This window comes from Mobula birostris, chromosome 5 (assembly GCF_030028105.1).
Source record: "Mobula birostris isolate sMobBir1 chromosome 5, sMobBir1.hap1, whole genome shotgun sequence".
Classification (NCBI taxonomy): Eukaryota; Metazoa; Chordata; class Chondrichthyes; order Myliobatiformes; family Myliobatidae; genus Mobula; species Mobula birostris.
The window spans coordinates 76,273,874-76,299,217 of NC_092374.1; the positions used below are offsets into that span (position 1 = coordinate 76,273,874).

General features: G+C 40.9%; 1 protein-coding gene across 2 annotated transcripts in view; it reads right to left on the reverse strand.

The window, feature by feature from the left end:
• cntln (centlein, centrosomal protein) overlaps positions 1-25,344 on the reverse strand; it is a 529,511-nt gene that overhangs the window by 22,822 nt on the left and 481,345 nt on the right. For both annotated transcript variants that reach the window (XM_072258219.1, XM_072258220.1), the window contains one exon: positions 23,127-23,204. In XM_072258219.1, coding sequence (XP_072114320.1) covers positions 23,127-23,204 — 78 coding nt within the window. The remainder of the gene's footprint in view (positions 1-23,126; positions 23,205-25,344) is intronic.

The window sequence follows — 25,344 nt, forward strand, 5'->3', positions numbered from 1 at the left end:
CCATCATCAAGGACTCGCACCACCCAATCCAGGCCATGCTCTCTTCTCACCACTGCAATCAGGTAGAAGGTACATGAGTCTCAGGACCCAAGCCACCAGATTCAGGAACAGTTATTACCTCTCAGCCATCAGGCTCTTGAATAAAAAGGGGTAACATCACTCAACTTCACTTGCTGCATTGTTGAAATGTTCCCCCAACCTATGGACCCACTTACAAGGACTCTTCATCTCATGTTCTCAATATTTATTGCTTTTTTATTTATTTATCATTAATATTTATCTTGTTTCTTTCTTATTGTATTCAAACAGTTTGTTGTCTTTTGGACATTGGTTGCTTGTCTGCCCTGTTGGGTGTGGTCTTCATTGACTCAATTATGTTTCTTGTATTTACTGTGATAGCCCACAAGAAAATGAATCTCAGGGTTGTATTATGTTATGTATATGTACTTTGATAATAAATTTACTTTGAACTTCAAATAAGTTTTGATGTGGGATATGAGCACGTCTGATCAACTGCTAGTGATAAGATGAGAAGATGCTGAAAACCCAAGCAAAACACACATGCTGGAGGACTCAACAGGTCAGGCAGCACCTATGGAAAAGAGTTAAGAGTCAATGTTTCAGGCCAGGACCCTTCTTCAGGACTGGGAAAAAAAAATGAGAAGTTAGAGCAAGAAGGCGGTGGGGGGGGGGGGGTTGGTAAGAAGTACAAGGTGGCAGGTGATAGGTAAAACCGGGAAAGGGGGAGGGGTGAATTAAAGAGCTGGGAAACTGATTGGTGAAAGAGATAAAGGGCTGGAGAAGGGGGAATCTGATATGAGAGGGTAGAAACAATGGGAGAAAGGGAAGGGGAGGAGGACGAGGGAGGTGATTGGCAGGTAAGGAGATAAGTGAGAGAAGGAATACGGGAATGGGGGGAATGGTGAAGGAGCAGGGGGGCAATTACCAGAAGTTCGAGGGTGTTCCTCCTCTAACCTGAGTGAGGCCTCATCGTGGTGGTAGAGGAGGCCATGAACTGACATGTTAGAATGGGAAGTAGAATTGAAGTGGTTCGCCACTGGGAGATCCAGCTTTTCCTGGCAGACTCCCAAAGGTAGGTGCTTGGTGAAGTGGTTTCCCAAGCTACATCGGGTCTCACTAATCTACAGAAGACCACATTGTGAGCACCAGAAACAGTAGGTGACCCCAAATGACTTGCAGATGAAGTGTCGCCTCAACTGGAAGGACTGTTTGGGGATTTGTATGGTAGTGAGGGAGGTGGTGTAGGGGCAGGTATGACACTTGTTCTGCTTGCAGCAAGGATAAATACCAGGAGGGAGATCGGTGGGGAGGGATGAATGGACAAGGGAGTCACATACAGAGTGATCTCTGTGGAAAACAGGAAGTGGGAGGAGAGAAAGATGTGCTTGGTGGTGGGATCCCGTTGGAGACGGTGGAAGTTACAGAGAATTACTTGCTGAGATGGTAGGTGAGGTCAACCCTTCCCCTGGTGAGCAACCCTCCCCCTGGTGGGATGGCGAAAGGATGGGGTGACAGCAGATGTGCATGAAATGGAAGAGATACTGGTGAGGGCAGCATTGATGGTGGAGGAAGGAAAGCCCCTTTCTTTGAAGGAGGAGACCATCTCATTAGTTCTAGAATGAAAAGCCACATCCTGAGAGCAGATGCTGCGAAGACGGAGGAACTGACAGAAGGGGATAGCATTTTTACAAGTGACAGGGTGGGAAGAGGTATAGTCCGGGTACTGATGACAAGTTAATAATCATGGGCTTTAATTTGGGGCCAGAATTTTGGGTAGGAATAAAAGCAAAGCAGCCAGTGTTCACCAACATGAAGGAATAATGGAAGAAGCAAGTCTGAATTCTGAACTTGCACGATCACATTTGGAAATTAAAAAGCTTATCTCTGAATTGGCTTCTGATACAGCTTTCAAATTGTCCAACATTCACAAAAAGTCAAGGTTTTGCACTGTGGTATGGGAGAATCTTTAATGGTTTGAGGTTATTGAAGAAGAGATACACTAGGCCTAAGAAGTTACTTTTACAATGGTCAGGGCTATGGTAGGAAACTTTGTCACATGGTGTGAGCAGAATTATCTGCAGCTTAATGTGAAAAAGACTAAGGAGCTAGTGGTAGACCTGAGGAGAGCTAAGGTACCGGTGACCCCTGTTTCCATCCAGGGGGTCAGTGTGGACATGGTGGAGGATTACAAATACCTGGGGATACGAATTGACAGTAAACTGGACTGGTCAAAGAACACTGAGGCTGTCTACAAGAAGGGTCAGAGCCGTCTCTATTTCCTGAAGAGACTGAGGTCCTTTAACATCTGTTGGACGATGCTGAGGATGTTCTACGAGTCCGTGGTGGCCAGTGCTATCATGTTTGCTGTTGTGTGCTGGGGCAGCAGACACCAACAGAATCAACAAACTCATTCATAAGGCCAGTAATGTTGTGGGGATGGAACTGGACTCTCTCACGATGGTGTCTGAAAAGAGGATGCTGTCTAAGTTGCATGCCATCTTGGTCAATGTCTCCCATCCACTACATAATGTATGGGTGGGCACAGGAGTACATTCAGCCAGAGACTCATTCCACCGAGATGCAGCACAGAGTGTCATAGGAAGTCATTCCTGCCTGTGGCCATCAAACTTTACAACTCCTCCCTTGGAGGGTCAGACACCCTGAGCCGATAGGCTGGTCCTGGATTTATTTCATAATTTACTGGCATAATTTACATATTACCATTTAACTATTTATTACTATTTTTCTATTACTATTCTATTACTATTTATTATTTCTATGACTTTTACTATTTACTATTTACTGAGTAATATTACTATTACTATTTCTATTACTATTTATTATTTATGGTGCAACTGTAACGAAAACCAATGTCCCTCGGGATCAATAAAGTATGACTATGACTAAATATCAGCCTTTCAGATCCAAAAAATAAGATATTTAATTATTTTAAAACTATTTTTCGTGCCATTTCTGTATGTCATAGAGTCCGACACACTAAAAAGTGCTCTATATTTGACAAAAAACCCTTAACATATTCAACACTATTTAGAATAAGCAACACTTAACGCCCTAACAGTTACTTCCTCCACCATTGGCCTTTTCAACAGCATCTCCTAAACCTATCATCATCATCAGGTGCCATGCCCAGTTTGAGCTTTGACTGCCATGGTCCACACACTCCTGTTTTGGGTCAAGTGGATCAATTCATTGGTATTAATTTCCAGTTCTCTGGCTGCTGTCTCCATCATCATTTGTTTTTGTCTTCCTCTTGCTTTCTTCCCTTCAATCTTTCCCATAATTACCATGCATTCTAACTCCTCTTTCTTAATCACATGCCCAATGAAGTTACTTTGCCTTTTCATGATCTCATACATTATTTCTCTTTTTGTGTTTGCTCTGTTCATGACATCCTTGTGAGATATTCATTTCGTCCATGATATTCTTTGCATCCTCCTCAAAAAATGCATCTGCTGCTTCAATTCGTTTCCTCACGTTACTAGATATTGTCCAACATTCTGAACCATATAACATAACTGGATAAACGTAACATTTCAGTACTCTGAGGCGGGTTGTCATGCCTAGTTAGTACTGGTCAGCATACTCTTCATTCTTGTAAAGGTGTCTTTTGCCATCCTTATTCTTCTTTTTATGTTCATATCGCACCTGCCATCTGATGTCATCCAGCTTCCTAAGTAACAAAAGTTCTGTACCTGTTTTATGTCTTTCCCGTTTATTCTCAGCCTGCAGATAGGATTCTCCATCTTTTTGGATATCACCATACATTTTGTCTTTTTGCAATTGATAGATAGACCCATTTTTGCACTTTCTTCAACAACTATATCAATTAAGTTTTGTAGTTCTTCCTCCATACTTGCAATTAACAGTGTCATCTGCATATCTGAAATTATTGATGTTTTCACTGCCAACTTTGATTCCCAAGATGTCCTAAACCTACAATGTCCACAAAATATAAAAACAGATAGTAGAAGCTTCTCTAATGATGTAAAACAGAAAAGGGTGAGACTATGAACAAATACTTTATGTCTTCATGGTGGAGGACCTGTCTAATTTGTCAAAGAGTGAAGTTTATAGATGTAACACACATCAAAGTTGCTGGTGAATGCAGCAGGCCAAGCAGCATCTGTAGGAAGAGGTGCAGTCGACGTTTCAGGCCGAGACCCTTCATCAGGACTTTCAGGCCGAGACCCTTCGTCAGGACCCTGTTAAGTTCCCTGGCCCCCAACGCTTTATTTTCACCAAACCGACCTATGTTCGTGACACTTCTCACGCTCTTAAACTTTTCAATGATTTTAAGTTCCCTGGCCCCCACCGCTTTATTTTCACCAAAACCTGCTGCGTTCACCAGCAACTTTGATGTGTGTTGCTTGAATTTCCAGCATCTGCAGAATTCCTGTTGTTTAAGTTTATAGATGTGATGGGAGATGAGGACCTTGATACAATTTCTATCACTAAAAAGGAGGTGCTGAGCAAATTAATGATCCTAAAAGTAGCTAAGTCCCATTGTCCTGATGGAATGCTATGGATTCAGGGCAGGTCCCAGCAGACTGGAAGACAGCAAATGCCATGTTACTGTTTAGAAAAGGATGCAGGCAACAAGCAGATAACTAAAGGCCAGACAGCTTAATGTCTGTAATCAAGGAAATGAAACATAGAACCATGGAAATCTACATCACATTACAGGCCCTTTGGCCCAAAATGTTGTGCTGACCATGTAACCTACTCTAGAAGCTGCCTAGAATTTCCCAACCGCATAGCCCTCTATTTTTCTAAGCTCCATGTACCTATCTAAGAGTCTCTTAAAAGACCCTATTGTATCTGCCTCTACTACCATCGCTTGTAGTACATTCCACGCACCCGCCACTCTGTGTGAAAAATTTTCCTCTAACATCCCCCTTGTACCTACTTCCAAGCACCTTAAAACTATGCCCCCTCATGTTAGCCATTTCAGCCCTGGGAAAAAGCCTTTGGCTATCCACATGATCAATGCTTGAGGTGATCATTAAGGAAAAAATAGCAAGACATCTGGAAAAAAATGGTTCTAACAGGCAGACGTAGTATGGATTCAGGAACGGCAGGTCCTATTTGACAATATTATGGGAGTTCTTTGAGGATATAATGAGTATTCTAGATAGAGAGGAATAGGCGGATGTTGTAAACTTGATTTCCAGATGGCATTCAGAAAGACAGGGGTCCCCAACCTTTTTTTGCACTGCGGACCAGTTTAATATTGACAATATTCTTGCGGACCGGCCAACCCGGGAGGTGGGGGATAGGGTTGCCAAAGGAGAAGAGTAGCAGTCAAATACGTTGTGTTGACCCCGAGAAAGACTACAATGACCATGAAGCCTTGCGCGGGCACCAGTGCGCATGCGTGAAACTGACAATTTTCTTCTCTGCAAATCACTTTTGGCGATTCTGTTCGGGGGGGGGGGTGTTAATCACGACCGGAATACAGGTGGTAAGTGGCTAATACACTCAGTTTCATTTCTAAAAGGGTTTATCTAACAAATTTAATATTTAACACACTGCATATATTTTTCTCGCATGAATATAGTGATAATTATCAGGGGAGGACAGGGGAGCTTCAACGAACTTCCAGTAGAAGTGGTAGAGGCAGGTTCAATATTATCATTTAAAGAAAAATTGGATAGGTATATGGACAGGAAAGGAATGGAGGGTTATGGGCTGAATGCAGTTCGGTGGGACTAGGTGAGAGTAGTGTTCGGCACGGACTAGAAGGGCCAAAATCGCCTGTTTCCGTGCTGTAATGGTTATATAAGTCATCTATAAGTCAATAGCATCATAACATTTTAAGTAACGTTTGGATATTAAACACACAACACATATTTTCCCCATATGAACATTTAAAATCATTGCAACACACCAATATCGCTGAATCAGTGGGAGCCCGGGCTTGTTTCCCTGCAACAAGACGGTGCCATCAAGGGATGATGGGAGACAGCGATACTCGAATGGATTCCTTATGTCCAGTCTATTCCTCAGTTTAGTTTTTGTTGCATTCATTGCAGAGGTATGTTGGAAATGGAAGCAACGTTTTCAGTGCTTTCGTGGCTTCCTCAGGATATTCAGCCTTGATTTGTTCCAGAATGCCGGCAGAGATGTTATGTCAAACATACTTTTCAGCCCACCGTCATTTGCAAGCTCTAGGAGTTGATCTCCTTACTGCGCTGACATGGATGACGCGAGGGTAATGACCTCGCGTGCGTTCAAGCTCAACAGTGCGTGATAGGGAATGAGGAAAGGTGCAGCTGACTCGTATCAAATCATATCGTTTCCTCACGGCCCGGTAGCACATGCTTTGCGGCCTGGTACCAGTCCGTGGCCCGGTGGTTGGGGACTGCTGCAGTAAGACATTCAATAAGATGCAGCATATAAGACTTAGCCATAAGATATGTGTGCATAGAGCTGGAGGTAACATATTAGCACAGATAGAGAATTGGTTAACTAATAGAAGGCAGAGAGTTGAAATAAATGGGTGTTTCTCTGGTTGGCAATCAGTGGTGAGTGAGGTGCTGCACGGTTCAGTGCTGGGTCACAACTTTTACAATATACATTAGTGATTTGGACGAAGGGATCAAGTATAATATTAAATTTTATTGTTGACATGAAGTTGAGTGGAAAAAATTGTGTAGAAAATGTGGACGGTCTGCAGAAAGATATAGATAGGTTAAGTGAGTGAGTAAAAGTCTGGCAGATGGAATACAATGTTGGGAAATGTGAGTTCATCCAATTTGGAAGGAAAAATAGAAGATCAGATTATTCTTTAGATGATGATATTGTAAGCATGCTGTTACGCAGAGGTACTTGGTGCATAAATCACAGAAGGATGGCTTACAGGTGTAACAGGCTATCAAAAAAGCACATAGAATGTTGGCCTTCATTGTGAGACGAATTGAATTTAAGAGCAGATAAATTATGCAGCAGGATTCTGTAAGGCCGAACTTGGAGTACTGTGTGCAGTTCTGGCCTCTTTACATGAGAAAAAATATAATGGCTTTGGTGGTGGTATAGAGGATGTTCATCCAGTTGATTCCAGAGATGAAGGGGTTAGCTTATGAGGAGAGATTGAGTTGCCTGGGAGGAATATTCTTACTGAAATACAGAATGAGAGGGGATCTTAAGGAAACATATAAAATTATGAAAAGGATTGATAAGATAGAGGCAGGAAAGTTGCTTCCACTGGTAGGTGACAACAGAAATAGGGGACTTAGGCTCAAGATTCAGGGGAACAGATGTAGCAGAAGGATGAGGAGAACTATTATTTCCAAGAGTATTGAATTTGTAGCATTCTCAGCCAAAGGAAGCAGTACAGATTACCTCATTAAGCATATTTAAGACAGTTAAATACACGTTTGCTATGTAGGGAAATTAAAAGTTAAGGAGAAAAGACAGGTGGATGGAGCTGAGTTAATAGCCATATGAACCATGATACCATGATCTTATTGAACGGTGGAACAGGCTTGATGGGCCAGATGCTCTTGCTCTTATTTCTTATGCTGTTATGAAGCAATTTAAGGAGGTGGGATGGGCAGATGGGAACAGTAGAGAGAGGAAACCAGTGGGGAGAGTGTGTTGATGGACATATGGAGTAGGTAGAGGGGGGAAAAAGGAAAAGAAACAGGGTGATGGGGTACTGAGATGGGTATATCAGGGAAAGAGAGAAAAGCTTCAGTGGGGGAGCAGTTTACTCACCCTCTTCTCTTTGTATTTGCTATCTCCCTTTCTTTCAGTCCAGATGAAGGGTCTGGACCCGAAATATCATTTGTCAATTTCCCTTCACAGATGTTTCCTGATCTGCTGAGTTCCTCCAGCATTCTGTTTGTTGCCCCATATTCCAGTATCTGCAGTCTTGTGGCTCTATTCTAACCAATGGAGTGTTTTTTTCCCAATGCCAGTGACCAGTTCTACCAGAGCTCTTTAAATCGCAGTTGATCAAATGCAGCTTTGGTGTCAAAGGATGTCACTATTATCATTAGAATTCAGCAGGAAAGCTGCAGGGGGTGATGCTCCCCTGCTCAGTAAACTGATTGTTGTTGTCATTGTCAAGTGCGCTGCTCACTGTTGCAACTCGTAATTAGATATCCAGCTTATCACTTTCTGGTAGCAGTCAAACCTGGTGTTCATTTCTTAAAGTATGTGTAATGGTTAGCAGGTCTGCAGGAAGTAATGCTAAATATTCTTCAGACACACATTGAAAGGGCAATGGAAGATGAAAAGTCATTACTAGAGGACTAGTCCTGAGGATTTGGGTGCAATGCTACAACGATTTCACACTGTGGTCAAACTCAGCAAATGCCATAATACAACTACACAGATTACTGGCACCACAATGCATCTTACACCCACTGCTCACTGCCAATCAGCATTTACACTTAACAGTCTATCCTTCATTCTGCACGCCATGTATATGAGTAGCTGCAACGTCTCAGACCATGGACGCACTGCTAACTGTTCAACCCTGATCACCCTGGGCACACTTGCACTTGTCCTGCTCTGTGGGCCTCTTCTCAATTGTAGCATATCCCTTGGACATGCCTTCGACTGCAACAATTTTTTGTGGAACTTGTAGAGGTCAGAGAAGGTAATCTTCAGCAGCTGTCCAGCAACTTCCTATGCACGTCCGAGACTTAAAAAAAAAATTGAAAGGATCAAGTATTTGCACAACAGCCAGTGGAAATCAATCAACAACTAGGTATTTGGAGTGTCCTTCCTGCTGTTAACATGCCTTCAGCTGTGTCAGATCAAGATTCAGTGATGATTAAAGAATTAAGTTCTATAGTACAGACCTGGGACCTGCTCAGCACTGATGCTGACTGACAGCATTGTTTATAGTATTCTCCTTTTGAGTTATGTGGTCACTGCATGATTCACACTTCAAGTTGTGACACTGCATTGGACAGTATTTTGTTTCTTGCAGCAACTTAGCAGTGGGCCCAATTTCTGCCCCACATATTTCAATAAAAGTTCTTCACTATTATTGCTTCCCAGACTCATACTGCATACAAATCCACATTAGAATGCCACTCTTTTAGATTACCAATGATTTAAGCTGTGCAAAAATCGTGGGCATCAGTGTGCCCATTGAAGGGCGACCGCTATACCTTTTGTCACAGATCACAAAACCTGGGCCATGATGGCTTCAGCCTCTTTTTTTATATCATGGTAGGGATGAAGAATGCTGGAAAGGCTCAAGTCTATAAACCATCAATTCCAACTCCTGACAAGTATCTGGTTTCCAGAGTGCAAATTAGTTCTCCACCAACATAAATATTTATTAAATGCCACAAACCATTTTTCTTGAGTGTTTATAAAGTTTTAACTCAGAGTTTACAGGAGATATGCACAGCTAAGTTTACATAGTTTTTCAAAGATGTGAAAGATGCTACTGCTGTCTCAGCAGTCTAATTCCTTTCTGTAATGTACCTAGGGTGGACATCTTATTCACTATGATTGCTGAATTTTCCCTGAGTGCAATAGTGGATAAACATTTAACAGAGCAACTGGTGCTGTGCTACCGTTCAACCTGCCAGTAAAGAAAGATAGATCAGCCATTAGAAAATAAGGAGGATGACTTTTTAAATGTTATTGTGTTGTCATAGTGGAATAAGGTATAAAATAATGGTGCAAAATGATCCAAAGGGACACCATGCAGTACATTATGTCCAACAGCAGGAGCGGCAGTTCCCAACCTTCATAAAGACTGCTCCATTAAATTTCCTCCAGTCAATAATTAGGATTCCACAAATAAACCTAAGCAATTAAATCAATACTGTTGGGCAATTACCTCAGAGATTCTGCACTCTGTGGCACAGAAAGACACTACATCTTGGACTGCATAATCAAACATACCAATGTAATTTCTATCAGGATCTTGATTTAGTTAAAATAATTGGAGAAATAAAAGGGAATTGTTTTTCCTCACAAGAGAGCATAAGCACGGCAACAGATTATGTTCTTTGACTTTTATCTTTAGGAATATTAATAATTTTGTAATATGTGTCCTAAAATTTCTTTAGCCCCTTTTGCAGTTCGTTATTTGAAAAAAAATCTCAATAGATCACTTGAATTGAAAGAACCTTTATCAATATGTTGCAGATGACCATAGCAATAAGCTTGAATCTTCACTGCGTGAAAGAGCAGTCCAGTTAGTCACAATGTGAATCCCAACCAGTTGCCCAAAACTGCTCAAAGATTGCAACTGAAAAAGTATAAAACAATTTTTCATAAACTTTACGAATAAACATACTGATTTTTTGTAGAAAAAAAATGCTTATTTTTAACACCTGAAATTAGAATCTCTATTTTATCACTACATTTCTCTCTTAGCCAACATATTAGTTTATCATGGTACAACAAAATGTTTGAAAGTGAATCCCATTTTGGGTGAATTGCACAGAAATTGTGCTCTATTTTGTGAATCATTGTTTAACAATTCATGACCAAACAATTAATTTTTCTCAATTTAATCAACACAGCTTGCCTTCATGATGGTTAAGATATTCCAGTATAATATCAATTTAATTAAGATTTGATATCACTTCACTGATTTCATTCCAGATCAGAGTGGGCATCATTATAACAGTTCTGAAACTTAAAAAAATACATCGATGAAACAAGTTTCTTGATTTTGTTACATTGAATAACACAAAGATTGAGATAACTGTTAAAAAACTTAAACTGGGTTGTCCTTGAACTTGTGTAAATCAAACTCGGCTAATTAAAGAACTTTAATAAGACCTACAGAAGTAGGAATATAAACAGAAAAGGTCGGAGATACTTGGCAGGTCAGGCAGTGTATGTGGAAAGAGAAACAGTCAAAGTTTCAACCTTTTGCTTGACATTTGTCACTTGCTCTGAAGAGCAGATTGAAATTGGATTGAACAGCAATGCAGGTGGACAATTGGCAAACGTATTCGATGTGTACAAGGAACTGGGATTCACAGGGGTATTGGAATTAAATCCTGTCCTTGTTTCATTTTTATGTGTATATCTGTTGTATTTTGTAAAGCAAAGAACCAATACACCTGGAATCTTTAGTCAGTGGTGAAGTCCCTAATAAACTCTTGATAAAGATTTTGCAAGCTCTGTGGCATGAATTTCTGATGCCAACTGTTGTTTTAATGAATTGCCTGGCATTCAATAAAGGAATGTCATCAAATTAGTCAAATAGATCACTCAGATCAGACAAGGTTAGCTCATTCAAGCTGCAACCTAGTGATTTGTCAAAGTCAGCAGCTGACTGTAGAGACCTTGGTGCCTTCAAAACTCACGTGCATAGTAGAGAGTAAGGTGCAGGAGCCCGTCCCTCACTGTTCAAGGTTACAATCCTATGAAAAATATAGACCCTTAATCCAAGTAATACAAAATGTTGCTCCAAAGCACTATTGTATGTCAACAGTCCACAACTACTAAAAGGTAACCAGACCCTGACCCGTTCATCATTGCATTGATGAGCCAGAGGTACATGCATAACATTTGTTTTTGGTTTAACTCAGTGGAAGATAGTGGGAATAAAATTGTTCCATCACAAAATAATCTGCTGCAATTTTCTTCAGCAATCTTTTGTCACAAGGATGCTGCAGGCAGAGATGACAGAAAGCTACCATGGGCCACAGAGGGGAACAGTGGGAGAGCTTGACATGGTGCTGGGGAGGTACTTTGCCGCCAGAGAAAAGATGGAAGTCAATTGTTAATAAACAGGAAACGATGAGGCTTATCTGGAAACAGACTTGTTCGGGTACTGTTCTTGCAACGGAGCCAATGAGTAAATGGATGAAAATATACCATTTATCAGATTTGATACATTTATTTCCGGCTGGGTTATTGCAGATTATGGATTCCATTCTCTTTTCACCATTTTCTTTTTCATAACTGTGTTCTTATGGAAAAGAAAGAATACATAACCACCTGGCTTTTGATATTATTATTTACTAATTATTCCCTAAAGTTCTCTCCGTCCATCATGCTTGATTTCAGACTCCTACTACAGGTGCTAACATTAATTCACACTCAATTTACTATAGTCATAGTCATACTTTATTGATCCCGGGGGAAATTGGTTTTCATTACAGTTGCACCATAAATAATAAATAGTAATAGAACCATAAATAGTTAAATAGTTATATGTAAATTATGCCAGTAAATTATGAAATAAGTCCAGGACCAGCCTATTGGCTCAGGGTGTCTGACCCTCCAAGGGAGGAGTTGTAAAGTTTGATGGCCACAGGCAGGAATGACTTCCTATGACGCTCTGTGCTGCATCTCGGTGGAATGAGTCTCTGGCTGAATGTACTCCTGTGCCCACCCAGTACATTATGTAGTGGATGGGAGACATTGACCAAGATGGCATGCAACTTAGACAGCATCCACTTTTCAGACACCACCGTGAGAGAGTCCAGTTCCATCCCCACAACATCACTGGCCTTACGGATGAGTTTGTTGATTCTGTTGGTGTCTGCTACACTCAGCCTGCTGCCCCAGCACACAACAGCAAACATGATAGCACTAGCCAACACAGACTCGTAGAACATCCTCAGCATCGTCTGGCAGATGTTAAAGGATCTCAGCCTCCTTAGGAGATAGAGACAGCTCTGACCCTTCTTGTAGACAGCCTCAGTGTTCTTTGACCAGTCTAGTTTATTGTCAATTCGTATCCCCAGGTATTTGTAATCCTCCACCATGTCCACACTGACCCCTGGATGAAAACAGGGGTCACCGGTACCTTAGCTCTCCTCAGGTCTACCACCAGCTCCTTAGTCTTTTTCACATTAAACTGCAGATAATTCTGCTCACACCATGTGACAAAGTTTCCTACCATAGCCCTGTACTCAACCTCATCTCCCTTGCTGATGCATCCAACTATGGCAGAGTCATCCGAAAACTTCTGAAGATGACAAGACTCTGTGCAGTAGTTGAAGTCTGAGGTGTAAAGAGAAAGGGAGACAAGAGAAAGGGAGCCCCAGTGCTGCTGATCACTCTGTCGGACACACAGTGTTGTAAGCACACGTACTGTGGTCTGCCAGTCAGGTAATCCAGAATCCACGATACCAGGGAAGCATCCACCTGCATCGCTGTCAGCTTCTCCCCCAGCAGAGCAGGGCGGATGGTGTTGAACACACTGGAGAAGTCAAAAAACATGACCCTCACAGTGCTCGCTGGCTTGTCCAGGTGGGCGTAGACACGGTTCAGCAGGTAGACGATGGCATCCTCAACTCCTAGTCGGGGCTGGTAGGCGAACTGGAGGGGATCTAAGTGTGGCCTGACCATAGGCCGGAGCAGCTCCAGAACAAGTCTCTCCAGGGTCTTCATGATGTGAGAGGTCAATGCCACCGGTCTGCAGTCATTGAGGCCGCTGGGGCGCGGCGTCTTCGGCACAGGGACGAGGCAGGACGTCTTCCACAGTACAGGAACCCTCTGGAGCCTCAGGCTCAGGTTGAATACATGGCGAAGTACTCCACATAGCTGAGGGGCACAGGCTTTGAGCACCCTGGTACTGACACCATCCAGTCCTGCAGCCTTGCTTGGGTTGAGACGTTTCAGCTGTCTTCTCACCTGTTCAGCCGTGAAGCCCACCGTGGTGGTTTCGTGTGGGGAGGGGTATAGTCATGAGAGCAGGGTGGGGGACTGTGAGGAGGGGTAGGAGGGGAGAGTGGAATATGTGTTGGTTGGGGGCTGACAACAGATGGCTCATATGGGGGATGGGCAGAGGTCACAATGTCAAATCTGTTAAAGAACAGGTTAAGTTCGTTGGCCCTGTCCACTATACTACTACATATATGTTTCATTGGTGTCACTTCAAGTACGATCAAATAATGAAATAAAGTATGTCTGAATGAAGGTGACCATATTCAAATTGAACAGCAGTGTCTGGTACAACCAAAGCCATAAAGTCCTTTTATACTAAACTAACATTTTAAATATTGTACAGAATGTGAATAAATACTGGAAGACGTGAGTCTGCACATTCTCCCTGGGACCATCTGGATTTTCTGAGGGGGCTCAGTTCCTCCTACGTCCCCAAGACATGCAAATAAATTTGTCCCAGCTAAGTGCTAAGATATGGGAGTAAAAGATTACAGATTGAAATTTACCATCCAAGCTCTGTTTTGGTGGGCATGTGAGGAGAATGGAATAGGATTTATGTAAGTAAGTGCTTGCTGGGTTCATGCTGTACGGGGCTATGCATCCCAACCAAAATTAACATATATTACTACAGAAAGAAACAGATTTTAGATGGTAAATTTTGATCTGTAATCTCTTAAAATGGTTTATATTTTTTGAGAAATCAAAACTAAAATCATTTTTCAAAGAGGCAACTTTACCCATTTCTTCTAGATTCATAGATCATGGAGGTAAGCAAACAATACTACTTGAGAAGTGAGGTAAAGTAATTGCAATCTGATGTTTGGAAAAGGAACTGTACTTCAAAAGCACTGTACCAGCACATTTGCAATTATTTTACTTTGCAGTTTCACACCCTGAGTCAAGGTAAGAGTTCAGTCCATTACTCCAGGCAGCTAGAAGCTGCAGTAGAATAAAATTCAAAAAAGGGTCGATATTAGTCTTTGGTTATTCCCAATAATTGCATGTGAGGAAATCAGTTGCTGGCTGAAGTCACCACCACACATTTAGTTCTAGGTCAAGTAAATGGGACAGAGAGCAATACAACTAGCAGCTGATACTCCTTCATACGTGTTTATCATTGGCAACAGAACATGAATTGATCCTCAAAATCACTGAAGCCAGCTCAAATAAAATACACCTTAAATCACTGATCATATTCTTGGCAACTGTTTCCACAGACAAGCAGTGTATAAGTGCGCGCGCACACGCACACGCACACACATACTCACACACACACACACACACACACACCACTGCTATCTATATAATGCTACAACAGTGGTTCTCTGGTGAATGTGAAGATAGCCTCTAGTTATGAAAGTCACAGTCGGTGAAAGGCACTGTGATAAACCCCAAACCTTCAAAAAGGCAATATTAGGTAAATGAGATCTTGCACAGCATTAGTTAAATCCAATTTCAGTGCACACCGACACCAAGTGACTCATATGTTGGACAAACTGGAACTAGCGAATATCAATTGATTGTTCTTAATCACTTGTGACAGACACAGTATTCCTGAAGACAGTATGTTAATAAAAAAAAACTTGAAAACTGATAAGAGAAAAGAAACACATAGGTCACAGCAGGAATCTCTGAGGATTTGTCTGTGATTCGAGATAGTCTCAGCCTTGTCATCAAGTGTGCAGCTTTCCACTCAGCACGAAAATATCAATAGGAATATGTTTGTGAGGTCTCTAGTGGACATTTTTTCATTCTTTCTGCATCGACAGGATTCCGAATCAATATTCAGCTCCCACTAACAAGCTGTGCACAGTCTCTGTAGAAAATATTGTACAGAATACAGGAAGACATGGTAATAAACAGCTGTCCAGCTGCGAGGAAAACATGAATTGACTGCAAGTGAATCCCTTGGAAAAGGTCACAAAGCTATGAACCACTCTTCAGGTGTTCTCATTTATTGCTGAATATAAACAACTAATAATATTATAGTGCTGCAGCTATCTCGTTCTGCAGTTATTTTATATTGGTTTGCTAGAGTGGCAGCCATCTTTAGCTTCAATAATGCATCAAGGATTACTATCTATATTTTTCTCTTTTAAGATTTATGTTGAGAATGCGAAGTCTTAAAATATCATACTTGCACACATCAGATAACCTAGAAACACTGCAGCAAATTTATCTAGGACCTTGAGGTTGTTGCAAACCTTTCAACTGAAATAGAAAAAAAACACAGAACGATAAAATTACTGAACACCAGCACAGTGGCAAAACTTGGATTTGATGAAGCTTTTGTAAGAAGCAAAGTGAGAAGGTGAAGCACAGTAATGACAATAACCAACAACGCTAGGGAATGCACAATAACCCAAATTTAGAAGGGTCGACGTGACAAAGAATTAAAGAAGGCATCGTAGGTAATGACTTGCAGTAAGGGTCAGAGTATTAGGTATCAACAGTATGTCTGTTGATGGTACAAAGTTAGCTGGAAAAGCAAGCTGTAACATAGCAGCAAGGTATTTGTAAAAGGAATCAGGCAGGTTAAGTAAAAGGGGCAAAACACAGCATACATGAGGTAGTGTGAAATTATTCACTGCTGTAGGCAGAATAATTTTTAAAGTGAGAGACTGAAAAATGCACGTAGTTCAGGAGGATTTGGGAATCATTGTATACAAATCACACAAGGTTTAAATGCATGTACAACAAGCCACTACCAAGGCAGATAGCACTATTTCAAGGGAATTACAGTATAAAAATAAGGAAGCCTTGGTACAGTTAAATAGTAGTTTTCGTGGCATTGTTTCCTCACCTAAGGAAGATTAGTCTTGCCACAGAGGAAGTGCAGCTAAAATGACTCACTGAGATCTAGTGGAATGGGTATATATTCTCTGAAGATTTAAATACTATCAGGTAATCCTAAGGAAATGTATAACATCTTCAAAGGTCACAACAATGTAGATATTATTAGGCTGTGTTCACTGGTTGGCACATCAAGAACTTGAAGATGGTTTACTCTCAAGAAAAATAATAGATAAACAAACCCTTGTTTATACAGGGGGTTGTGGATATTTGGAATTCACTATTCCGGAGGATTCTGGATGCCAATACTTCTGGCTGGTGGCTAACGAAACCAGGAAAACAACAAAATACTTTGTTAATCACTCCTTTTCTGGCAAATGATCATCGAAAGCAATATTCTATAACTTCCCTTTCGACTTGGAAACAATTCGATGTGGCAGAACTGAGGTGAGGTGAGGCAAGGCAGTGATCCTGTCGCCAAAAGTGAGAAAGACCCGAAGTTCAATCGATTTAAGCACCACGCTGAATTGGAAAGGTCAGGTACAGGCCAAATCAAGGCTGCAGGGTCCATGTCCCAGGGCACATCGAAGTGACTGAACCTAATGTTTGGATGATGATTTAGGCGCATTATGGTTGCATAATTTTTTTCTCTCTCTGCACTTTGGGTGTTCAACAGTCTTTTTTAAATGTTTTTTTTGTGTTTCTTTGTTTCATGGCTGCCTGTGAGGGGACAAATCTCAAGGATGCATAATATATACATACTTTGATGATAAATGTACTTTGAACTTTTAAACTTTGAATACATCCAAGGCTGACATTGTTAAATTTTTTGAGGACAATGACAATTGTAAGAATCAAGTGGCAAATTTAGTGATGGAGGCTGAGCAGCCACAACTTCGAAGAACTAGGGAGTAAGCTCAAGGGGAGAAAATAACTTCCCAATCATTTCATCCAGTCCTTCTTATCACTCTAGCTTTGTCTCTCCATTACATTACAGTTCTTTCACTGCCAGGGAAGAGATTGAAATGGAAAGGAAAGGAAAGTCTGGTAGAGAGTATGGGCTAGGATGGAGAGAAAGAACATGGATAGACATAGGGAATGAGAAATCAGGATAGTAAGGAAAGATTCCTTACTATTCCTTCTATCTAAGTCTGGGAAGAGAAGAGCAGGATAGAGACAAGAGGGAGCAAATTGATGGGGTTGTAATGGAGAGAGGAAGTGGGTGGACAAGTTGGGCTGTATTAAATGACTTGGTTGGAAATAGGGACCAGATGAAGAGAAGGGATGGAAAAACAGAGAGGGAAAAGAGAGGTGGCGGAAGTCAGTGACAGACACAGGACAGGACAAGAAAAAAGGAGGGGCAAGATGGAGAGAGAAAGATGTAGAATGAGAGAACATGCCATGTGGGGTGGAGAGAACACACAGAGGAAAGACAGCTGGCAAGGCAGAGAGATAGAAATGGTAGTGATGAGACAAGTTAGAAGTTAAAAGGGGAATGGAGTTGAGGAAAATCCGTATCAACTCTGACTCAGTGGCTGAGGGACTGATTGAATCTATGCTTTTAATTAAAGTTTAATAAGTAAATTAATGAAGTTGAGTTAAGGAAAGGACAGAGACATTGCTATAGGTTCCTTACATTCTTCATGTATTCCTCTCTCTCCACTTTCTCCCACCTTCCCTGGGGACTGTCTGATAACATGACTTGGGGAAGAAGGGTATATTCTGAGGAAGGATGGGGGCTACATAAAGCTGCTACAGGATTTGTTCAACACAACTCTTCTGTTGTAAATTTTGTTACTTAGTTTTCCTTTACCACATGTATTTATAAAACTAACCACATCATTTTAGTGGCAATTAATTATTTGGTCCTATGTTGAGTTAAACCTCTCTAATTTTATACAGTTATAGAAACACTGTCCAATAAAAAATGAAATCTACCATTGCTCACTGATAATGCTGGACTACTGAATAGAAATTAAGTCTATGGTGCTGTAAAAAGTAACTGTACATGTTCAAAGATTCACAAACACATAATTTAAATTTTGTCCCAAAACTCAAAATTTACCCCCTGCCCATCCACAGGTGCTGTTCAAGATGCTGAATTCCTCCAGTAGGCTGCTTATTGAATATACAGTGCCTATTAAAAGGTATTCACCCCTCTTAGAAGTATTCATGTTTTACTGTTTCACAATATTGAATCACAGTGGATTTAAATTGGCTTTTTTGACACTGTTCAACAGAAAACACTCTTTCGTGTCAAAGTGAAAACAAATTTCTACAAATTGGTCTCAATTCATTACATTTATTAAACACAAAATAATTGATTGCATAAGTGTTCACCCCTTTCAAGTGAGTATTTAGTAAATGCACCTTTGGCAGCAATTACTGTATCGGAGCGGCTGGTCGGAAGCTCAAAGTTTTCGGATGAATGGACTCAGTGTCGGCTGTGGTCAGCTGCTTCCAAGGTATCGGCAAGTTGCTGGTGCCTGGAGGTTTATGGCAGAGAGTTTCTCCCTTTTGCCGCCTGCTATCCGGGATTCAGGACTTTGAGACTTTTTTTTTTACTGTGCCCATGGTTTGTTCTTCATCAAATTATGGTATTGTTTTGCACTGCCGTAACTATATGTTATAATTATGTGGTTCAGTCAGTGTTAGTCTTTGGTCTGTCCTATTTCCTGTGATATCACTCCGGAGAAACATTGTTTCATTTCTTAATGCATGTATACATTTCTAAATGACAATAAAAGAGGACTGAGTGTTCTCATAATCTAAACAAAATAAATTACAGCCTTGAGTCTGTGTGGATAGGTCTCCATCAGCTTTGCTCATCTGGACACTGCAATTTTTCCCAGTCTTCATTACAAGACTGCTCAAGCTCTGTCAGGTTGCATGGGGATCGTGGGTGAACAGCCCTTTTCAAGTCTGGCCACAAATTCTCAATTCAATTGAGGTCTGAACTCTGACTTGGCCACTCCAGAACATTAACTTTGATATTTTTAAGCCATTCCTGTGTAGCTTTGGCTTTATGCTTGGGGTCATTGTCTTGCTGGAAAACAAATCTTCTCCCAAGTCACAGTTCTTTTGCAGACTACATCAGATTTTCCTCCAGGATTTCCCTGTATTTTATTACATTCATTTTACCCTCTATCTTCACAAGCCTTCCAGGGCCTGCTGCAGTGAAGCATCCCATAGCACGATGCAGCTTCCACCATGCAGCTTCACAGTAAGGATGGTGCGTTTTGATGATGAGTGGTGTTTGGCTTATGCCAAACACAGCATTTAGTTTCATCAGACCATAGAACCTTCTTCCAGCTGACTTCAGAGTCTCCCACATGCCTTCTGGCAAACTCTAGCTGAGACTTCATGTGAGTTTTATTTGACAGAGGCTTTCTCTTTGCCACTCTACCATAAAGCTGCAACTGGTGAAGCATCCAAGCAATAGTTGTCGTATGCATAGTCTCTTCCATCACAGCCACTGAAGCTTGTAACTCCTCCAGAATTCATAGGTCTCTTGGTGGCTTCCCTCACTAGTCCCCTTCTTGCATGGGCACTCAGTTTTTGAGGATGGTCTGCTCGAGGCAGATTTACAGCTGTGCCATATTCTTTCCATTTGTTGATGATTGACATAACTATACTCCAAGGGATATTCAGTGACTTTGAAATTTTCTTGTATCCATCTCATGACTTGTGCTTTTCAATAACCCTTTCACGGAGTTGTTTGGAGTGTTCTTTTGTCTTCATGGTGTAGCTTTGGCCAGGACACTGACTCACCAACAGTTGGACATTCCAGATACCTGTTGATTTCCATTACAATCGATCAAAATACCTTGACTGCACACTGGTCTCCAAGAACAAATCTCCATTAACTAATTATGTGACTTATAAAACCAGTGCACCAGTGATGATTTGGTGTATAATATTAAAGGGGATGAATACTTATACAATCAATTATTTTTGTGTTTTATATTTGTAATTAACTTAGATCACTTTGTAGAGATGTTTTCACTTTGACACAAAGGAATGTTTTTCTGTTGATCAGTGTCAAAAAGGCCAGATTAAATCTACTGTGATTCAATGTTGCAAAACCAAAAACCATGAAAGGCTGAAATTATAACTAAATGGAGGAAGCCAGCATATTCTGGGGAGGGGGGGGCGGGGGGGTTGCATACTTTTTATAAGCACTGTAATTAACATGCTTCTGACTGCTTTACGTTATTTGACAATAGTAAAAGATAATGTGCTAATAAATGAGATTAAAACCACTTGTAACTTCAGGTGCCCTTACATATGAGTGTGATTTTGCCATTCAATTCTTTTCTTGTCATTGTGGTTGGACATGTTTCTGGAGCTGTCTGTGAAGTCCATCTGTTTTGATGCAATCAACCCTTTGGAGACATCAGCCATCTTGGAAACCAGCTTGCTGGTTCTTGCCATCACACACTTATACTATGACATCCTTTTCTAAAGATATGGCATTTTGGAAGTGCTTAACTGCTTATAGTCATCTCAATTTCAATAAGTAATTCAGACATCTTCCATCTGGATGCATTAGTGCAATTATTTGCATGTTCAGATAACACATTTTCAATAATTACTAGACAATGGGGTGACCCATTGGGGCAGCCTTTGAGAGAAGGGTAGTGCAGTCTGATGTGACCAGAATGAATATTAAATTTTCCTGAATGCTATTGCTATCTCTTTGATTTGGAAATTAAAGAAGAAAAACTCAGCTTATTAAAGAAGAAAGATGCATAGCAAGACAAATATGTGACCAGAATGAACATTAGGCATCCATGAAGTAAATTTGAAGGAATCGGGCTTGCTGGGTCAGGTCTGGAAATAAATGTCCGATGTAATGATGGATTTGGCCTTGAATAATCACAGAAGGCTTCCATCGATTCCTAGTTGAAATGACTTCTTTGGCACCAAAGGATGTCATTTGGAAGAGGCAATTGTATTGTCTGATTTCTTCCTGAACGCGTTTGCAATAGGTTCATCATTGCTGTACAAATTGAGGAGTTCATTAGGTAGAGGCTGCAAATTGCCTATCCTGACCTGTCCCTTCATACAGCAGAAATGTGACGGCATGCGAGTTGTGCATTTTGCTTTGCTCTTTCTCTGTCGAGGTATTGTCGTCAAAAGCGGCCATTGTCGTCTTCAGCAACTCTCGCAATAATTACTCTGTGCCGCATATTCTCGAGTTGATCTTTCCTTTTCTCCTCTGTTTCTTCCTCTCTCCTCCTTCTCTGCCTGTTTTTGTCATTCTGGAGATGCGCAGCCCTTTCATCCTTCGTCTCTTCATCTCTTCTACCATTTGTTCTTTCTCTCTGATCCTGGAGTCATGCGGCCCTGGCCTGATTCGATTTTTGTTCTCTCCTCCGTCTGTGCCTATTGTTGCCATTTTGGAGACGTGCATGCCTCTCCTCCTCTGTCTCGTCTTCTCTCATCTTTTTTATCCTGACTCTTTGATCCTGGAGTCGTGCGGCCCTGGCCTCATCCGATTGTTCTCTCTCTGTTTGGCGTCATCTCTTGATCATAATGCCCCCCTTCTCTTTCCACACGGCATAATTAGGCTATGCATACATTTTTACCCTAAATGCCTGATAGAAGATAGGAAGCAGTAACACCAAAGCCTCTAAGCTGCTAAGGCTGGCCGTGTGCATGCATCGTGGTGTGGCGTCGCGGTCTCCACGGAAGGTGGAAGCGGCTCTGTGAGCATCGTGCTGAAGCTGGCCGTGTGCATGCGTCAGGCTGTGGAGTCCCGGTTTCCATGATGGCCGATCGGGTCTCGGGTGAATGGCAGCCTGTTGATTTTTGGCGAATGAGCAATTTTATACGAATATATAACCCTGAACCTTGCCTGCATTCTGTAAGTTAGCACATTTTAATTCGATTTAGCCAAAAAAAGTGCCGCTCTAATGCACCGTTTGCGCTAATCGGAGGTCACAAACAGACAGACAGAGCATGAGAGTTTTAGTAGTATATAGATGGCAAAGAACTTTTGTCACATTAGAGAAAAATACTATCACAGCGGAACAGGTGAATTCAAATTAATTTTGAAAGCTGGGTTTTCAAATGATTTATGTAAAATGCAAAAAAATTTAAAGCATAAAAACAATTTTTGGGGTTTGCTCTCAGTATAAATTATGGTTGCTGATTAAGAATCTCTTCATTTACTGCTTTAATTAAATTGTTTTGTTGACAATGAAGTTGTAGATGAAGGTTACTTGAATCCTAATGTAAAGGAAGCAAGCTTTGGCCTTGGTCTTTTCTCCTTCGAGCGACGGAGAATGAGAGGTGACCTGATAGAGGTGTATAAGATGATGAGAAGCATTGATCACGTGGATTGTCAGAGGCTTTTTCCCAGGGCTGAAGTGGCTAAAACGAGAGGGCTAGGAAAGTGTTTGGAAGTAGGTACAGAGGAGATATCAGGGGTAAGTTTTTTACGCAGAGAGTGGTGAGTGCGTGGAATGGGCTGCCGGTGACAGTGGTGGAGACGGATATGATAGGGTATTTTAAGAGACTCCTGGACATGGAGCTTAGAAAAATGGAGGGCTATGGGTAACCCTAGGTAATTTCTAAAGTAAGTACATGTTTGGCACAGCATTGTGGGCTGAAGCTGTAGGTTTTCTGTTTCTAAGCTAGGTTGCAAAATACCATTAACACACAGGATGTTTCAATACCTGCCCTGCAAGTATCTTCTGTATTTGAGTCAGCCACTTCTGATCTCTCTGTAAAGTTTTCTTAGTTTCTTCTGATTCCTGCAGATGAATAAAGGAAAGAGCAAGGTTATATTTTTATAAAATTAGCTCTGCTTAATTGTGCAATTCATGGATGCACGTTATCTAGCATGCAGAAACAAGCTGATGATTGAACCAGAATATGCTGGCTCCCTCCATTTAGTTATAATTTCAGCCTTTCAGCACCCATTTTCTCTCATATACTCACCTGATTTTATGTTAAAAGTTTATTATTTATTTGCCTCAACAGTTTCTTGTAGCAGTACCACAGTGTGAAAATTACTCCAGGGTTATTTCTCCAGATTTCCTGATAGAGTTTGGCTGTGGTTATATTGTATGTGTGGACCTCTGGTTATAAATTCTCCCATTCACATGCAGAACAAATGAAAATTTTCTGAAGAAAAGTCCCACCTTTTTATCCTTTTAGAGAGCCATAATTTTGTTGTAATGCATTTCAAATGGAAAATCAAATAGGATTTAACACTCAAAAGTTGAAATCGCCTTTCAATTAAAAAGAAAAATCATGATAAGGAATGTAAAGATAAAAATTGGTCCATTGTTCCAGGAGAAAATGACATCTTTACCCACTATTTCTGCAGAGTTAAGGATATTATAAAATAAACTAAAAGTGTAAAACTTTACCAAGACATTTGTGCCACTCTAAGAGAATAGTAATAAAAAAATCATCTTTTATGTTCCGGGTCTCATTGTGGCACAGATGGTCAAATAGTGCTTATGCATTCATAAATTCCATCTGGTCTTTAGACAGCAAGGGGAACTAATGCTCTACAAGGTAACCTGATGAACATTACTTACCTCAGCACAAACATAATCAGCATTCCAATCAGGCTCTCTTGGATAAACACACCAGCATGAAGAAAGCCCCGAAAGGTTGCGAGGAGAAACAGGATGAGATTAGTGATGAAGGTCTAGAGAATGTGGCTGGTGATGAACTGTTAAACAGCAACTAGACAGATCCCATGCAACCTGATCGCCAATCATTCAAAAAGAAACAGACACTAAGGCATTTACTTTCAATGTAACAAAAGGGAAGGCCCTCTCTTATCCTTGAAAGTAGCTGTGCGGCCAGTGTCTTCACGGTGCTTATTGATTAGTGAGATAGGGGTGGGGGGTGCAGTTGCTCTATTGTGTACCAGTGCATGAGGGGTGCAGAAGGTTAACAATACTCAAAGGAAATGTAAGCTTTCATATCACTGATCCTAGCCTTAGCATCTCTCGTTGTTTTTGATGAACACAGAAGTTTTCATCAGAATTGGTTGTGCTTAGCTTGCACATTAATAACTCAGTATAATCATGTTAAACGTTTTTCAGACATTTTGCACAACATCTTAAGAATGGAACAATGTGTCCAGAGAGATCAAACCCTAAGAATCAATGGATTCACTCTCAAAACAGTCCCATCAGATGGGCTTTCTTCTTAGAGAATAACATGGTACACAAGTGTCAGTGACAGTACTGCCCCCATGTTACTGCAATCATTGATATTCAGTCTCTCCACAGTCTTTCCTGAGGCCAAAAACTTCAGTGGCTGGATTGCAAGTGCAAATCACAATTCTGATAGTGGGGGTGGAAGTGGGCAAGTGTAATATTTCAATACTAGAAAACTTTGCCTCTCATATGAACTTACTCCATGCATCAAGATTAAGAAGTCTAAAATTAAATCAATCAGCTTTTGTCTATGAAGCCTTAGCATTGCATCTAATCTATTAGAGAGCTGATAGTAACATTACAGTATATCGTATCTTTTTCGCTGCTGGAAAACATACCTATTGAGTCAGTTGACTAAATACCTGCAAGGTTTGCAGTTGATTGAATTTTGCCAGCATAAAGGAAGGAGTTTCTCACCATGATGAGAATGACCCTGTCTGGACAGTGATATTGAAAACTGCAGGGTGATGTACTCAGGCTGACAGGAATGTAGTCTGCTACTTTGAGCAGTCTTTGTAGAGTGAACCATTGTGTATTAACATAATATTGATTCCCTGGGTTCCAATATTGTCTGGATTTATCACTATAGTGTTAGCAATGATTTTGTGTTCAAGCATTGACAATTTCTGCAATTTTAAGAATATCTTTCAGTAGCATGTCATTCTTTTGATATATCTGGTGCAGAATTGAAGAATACTACAGATTCAGTGGG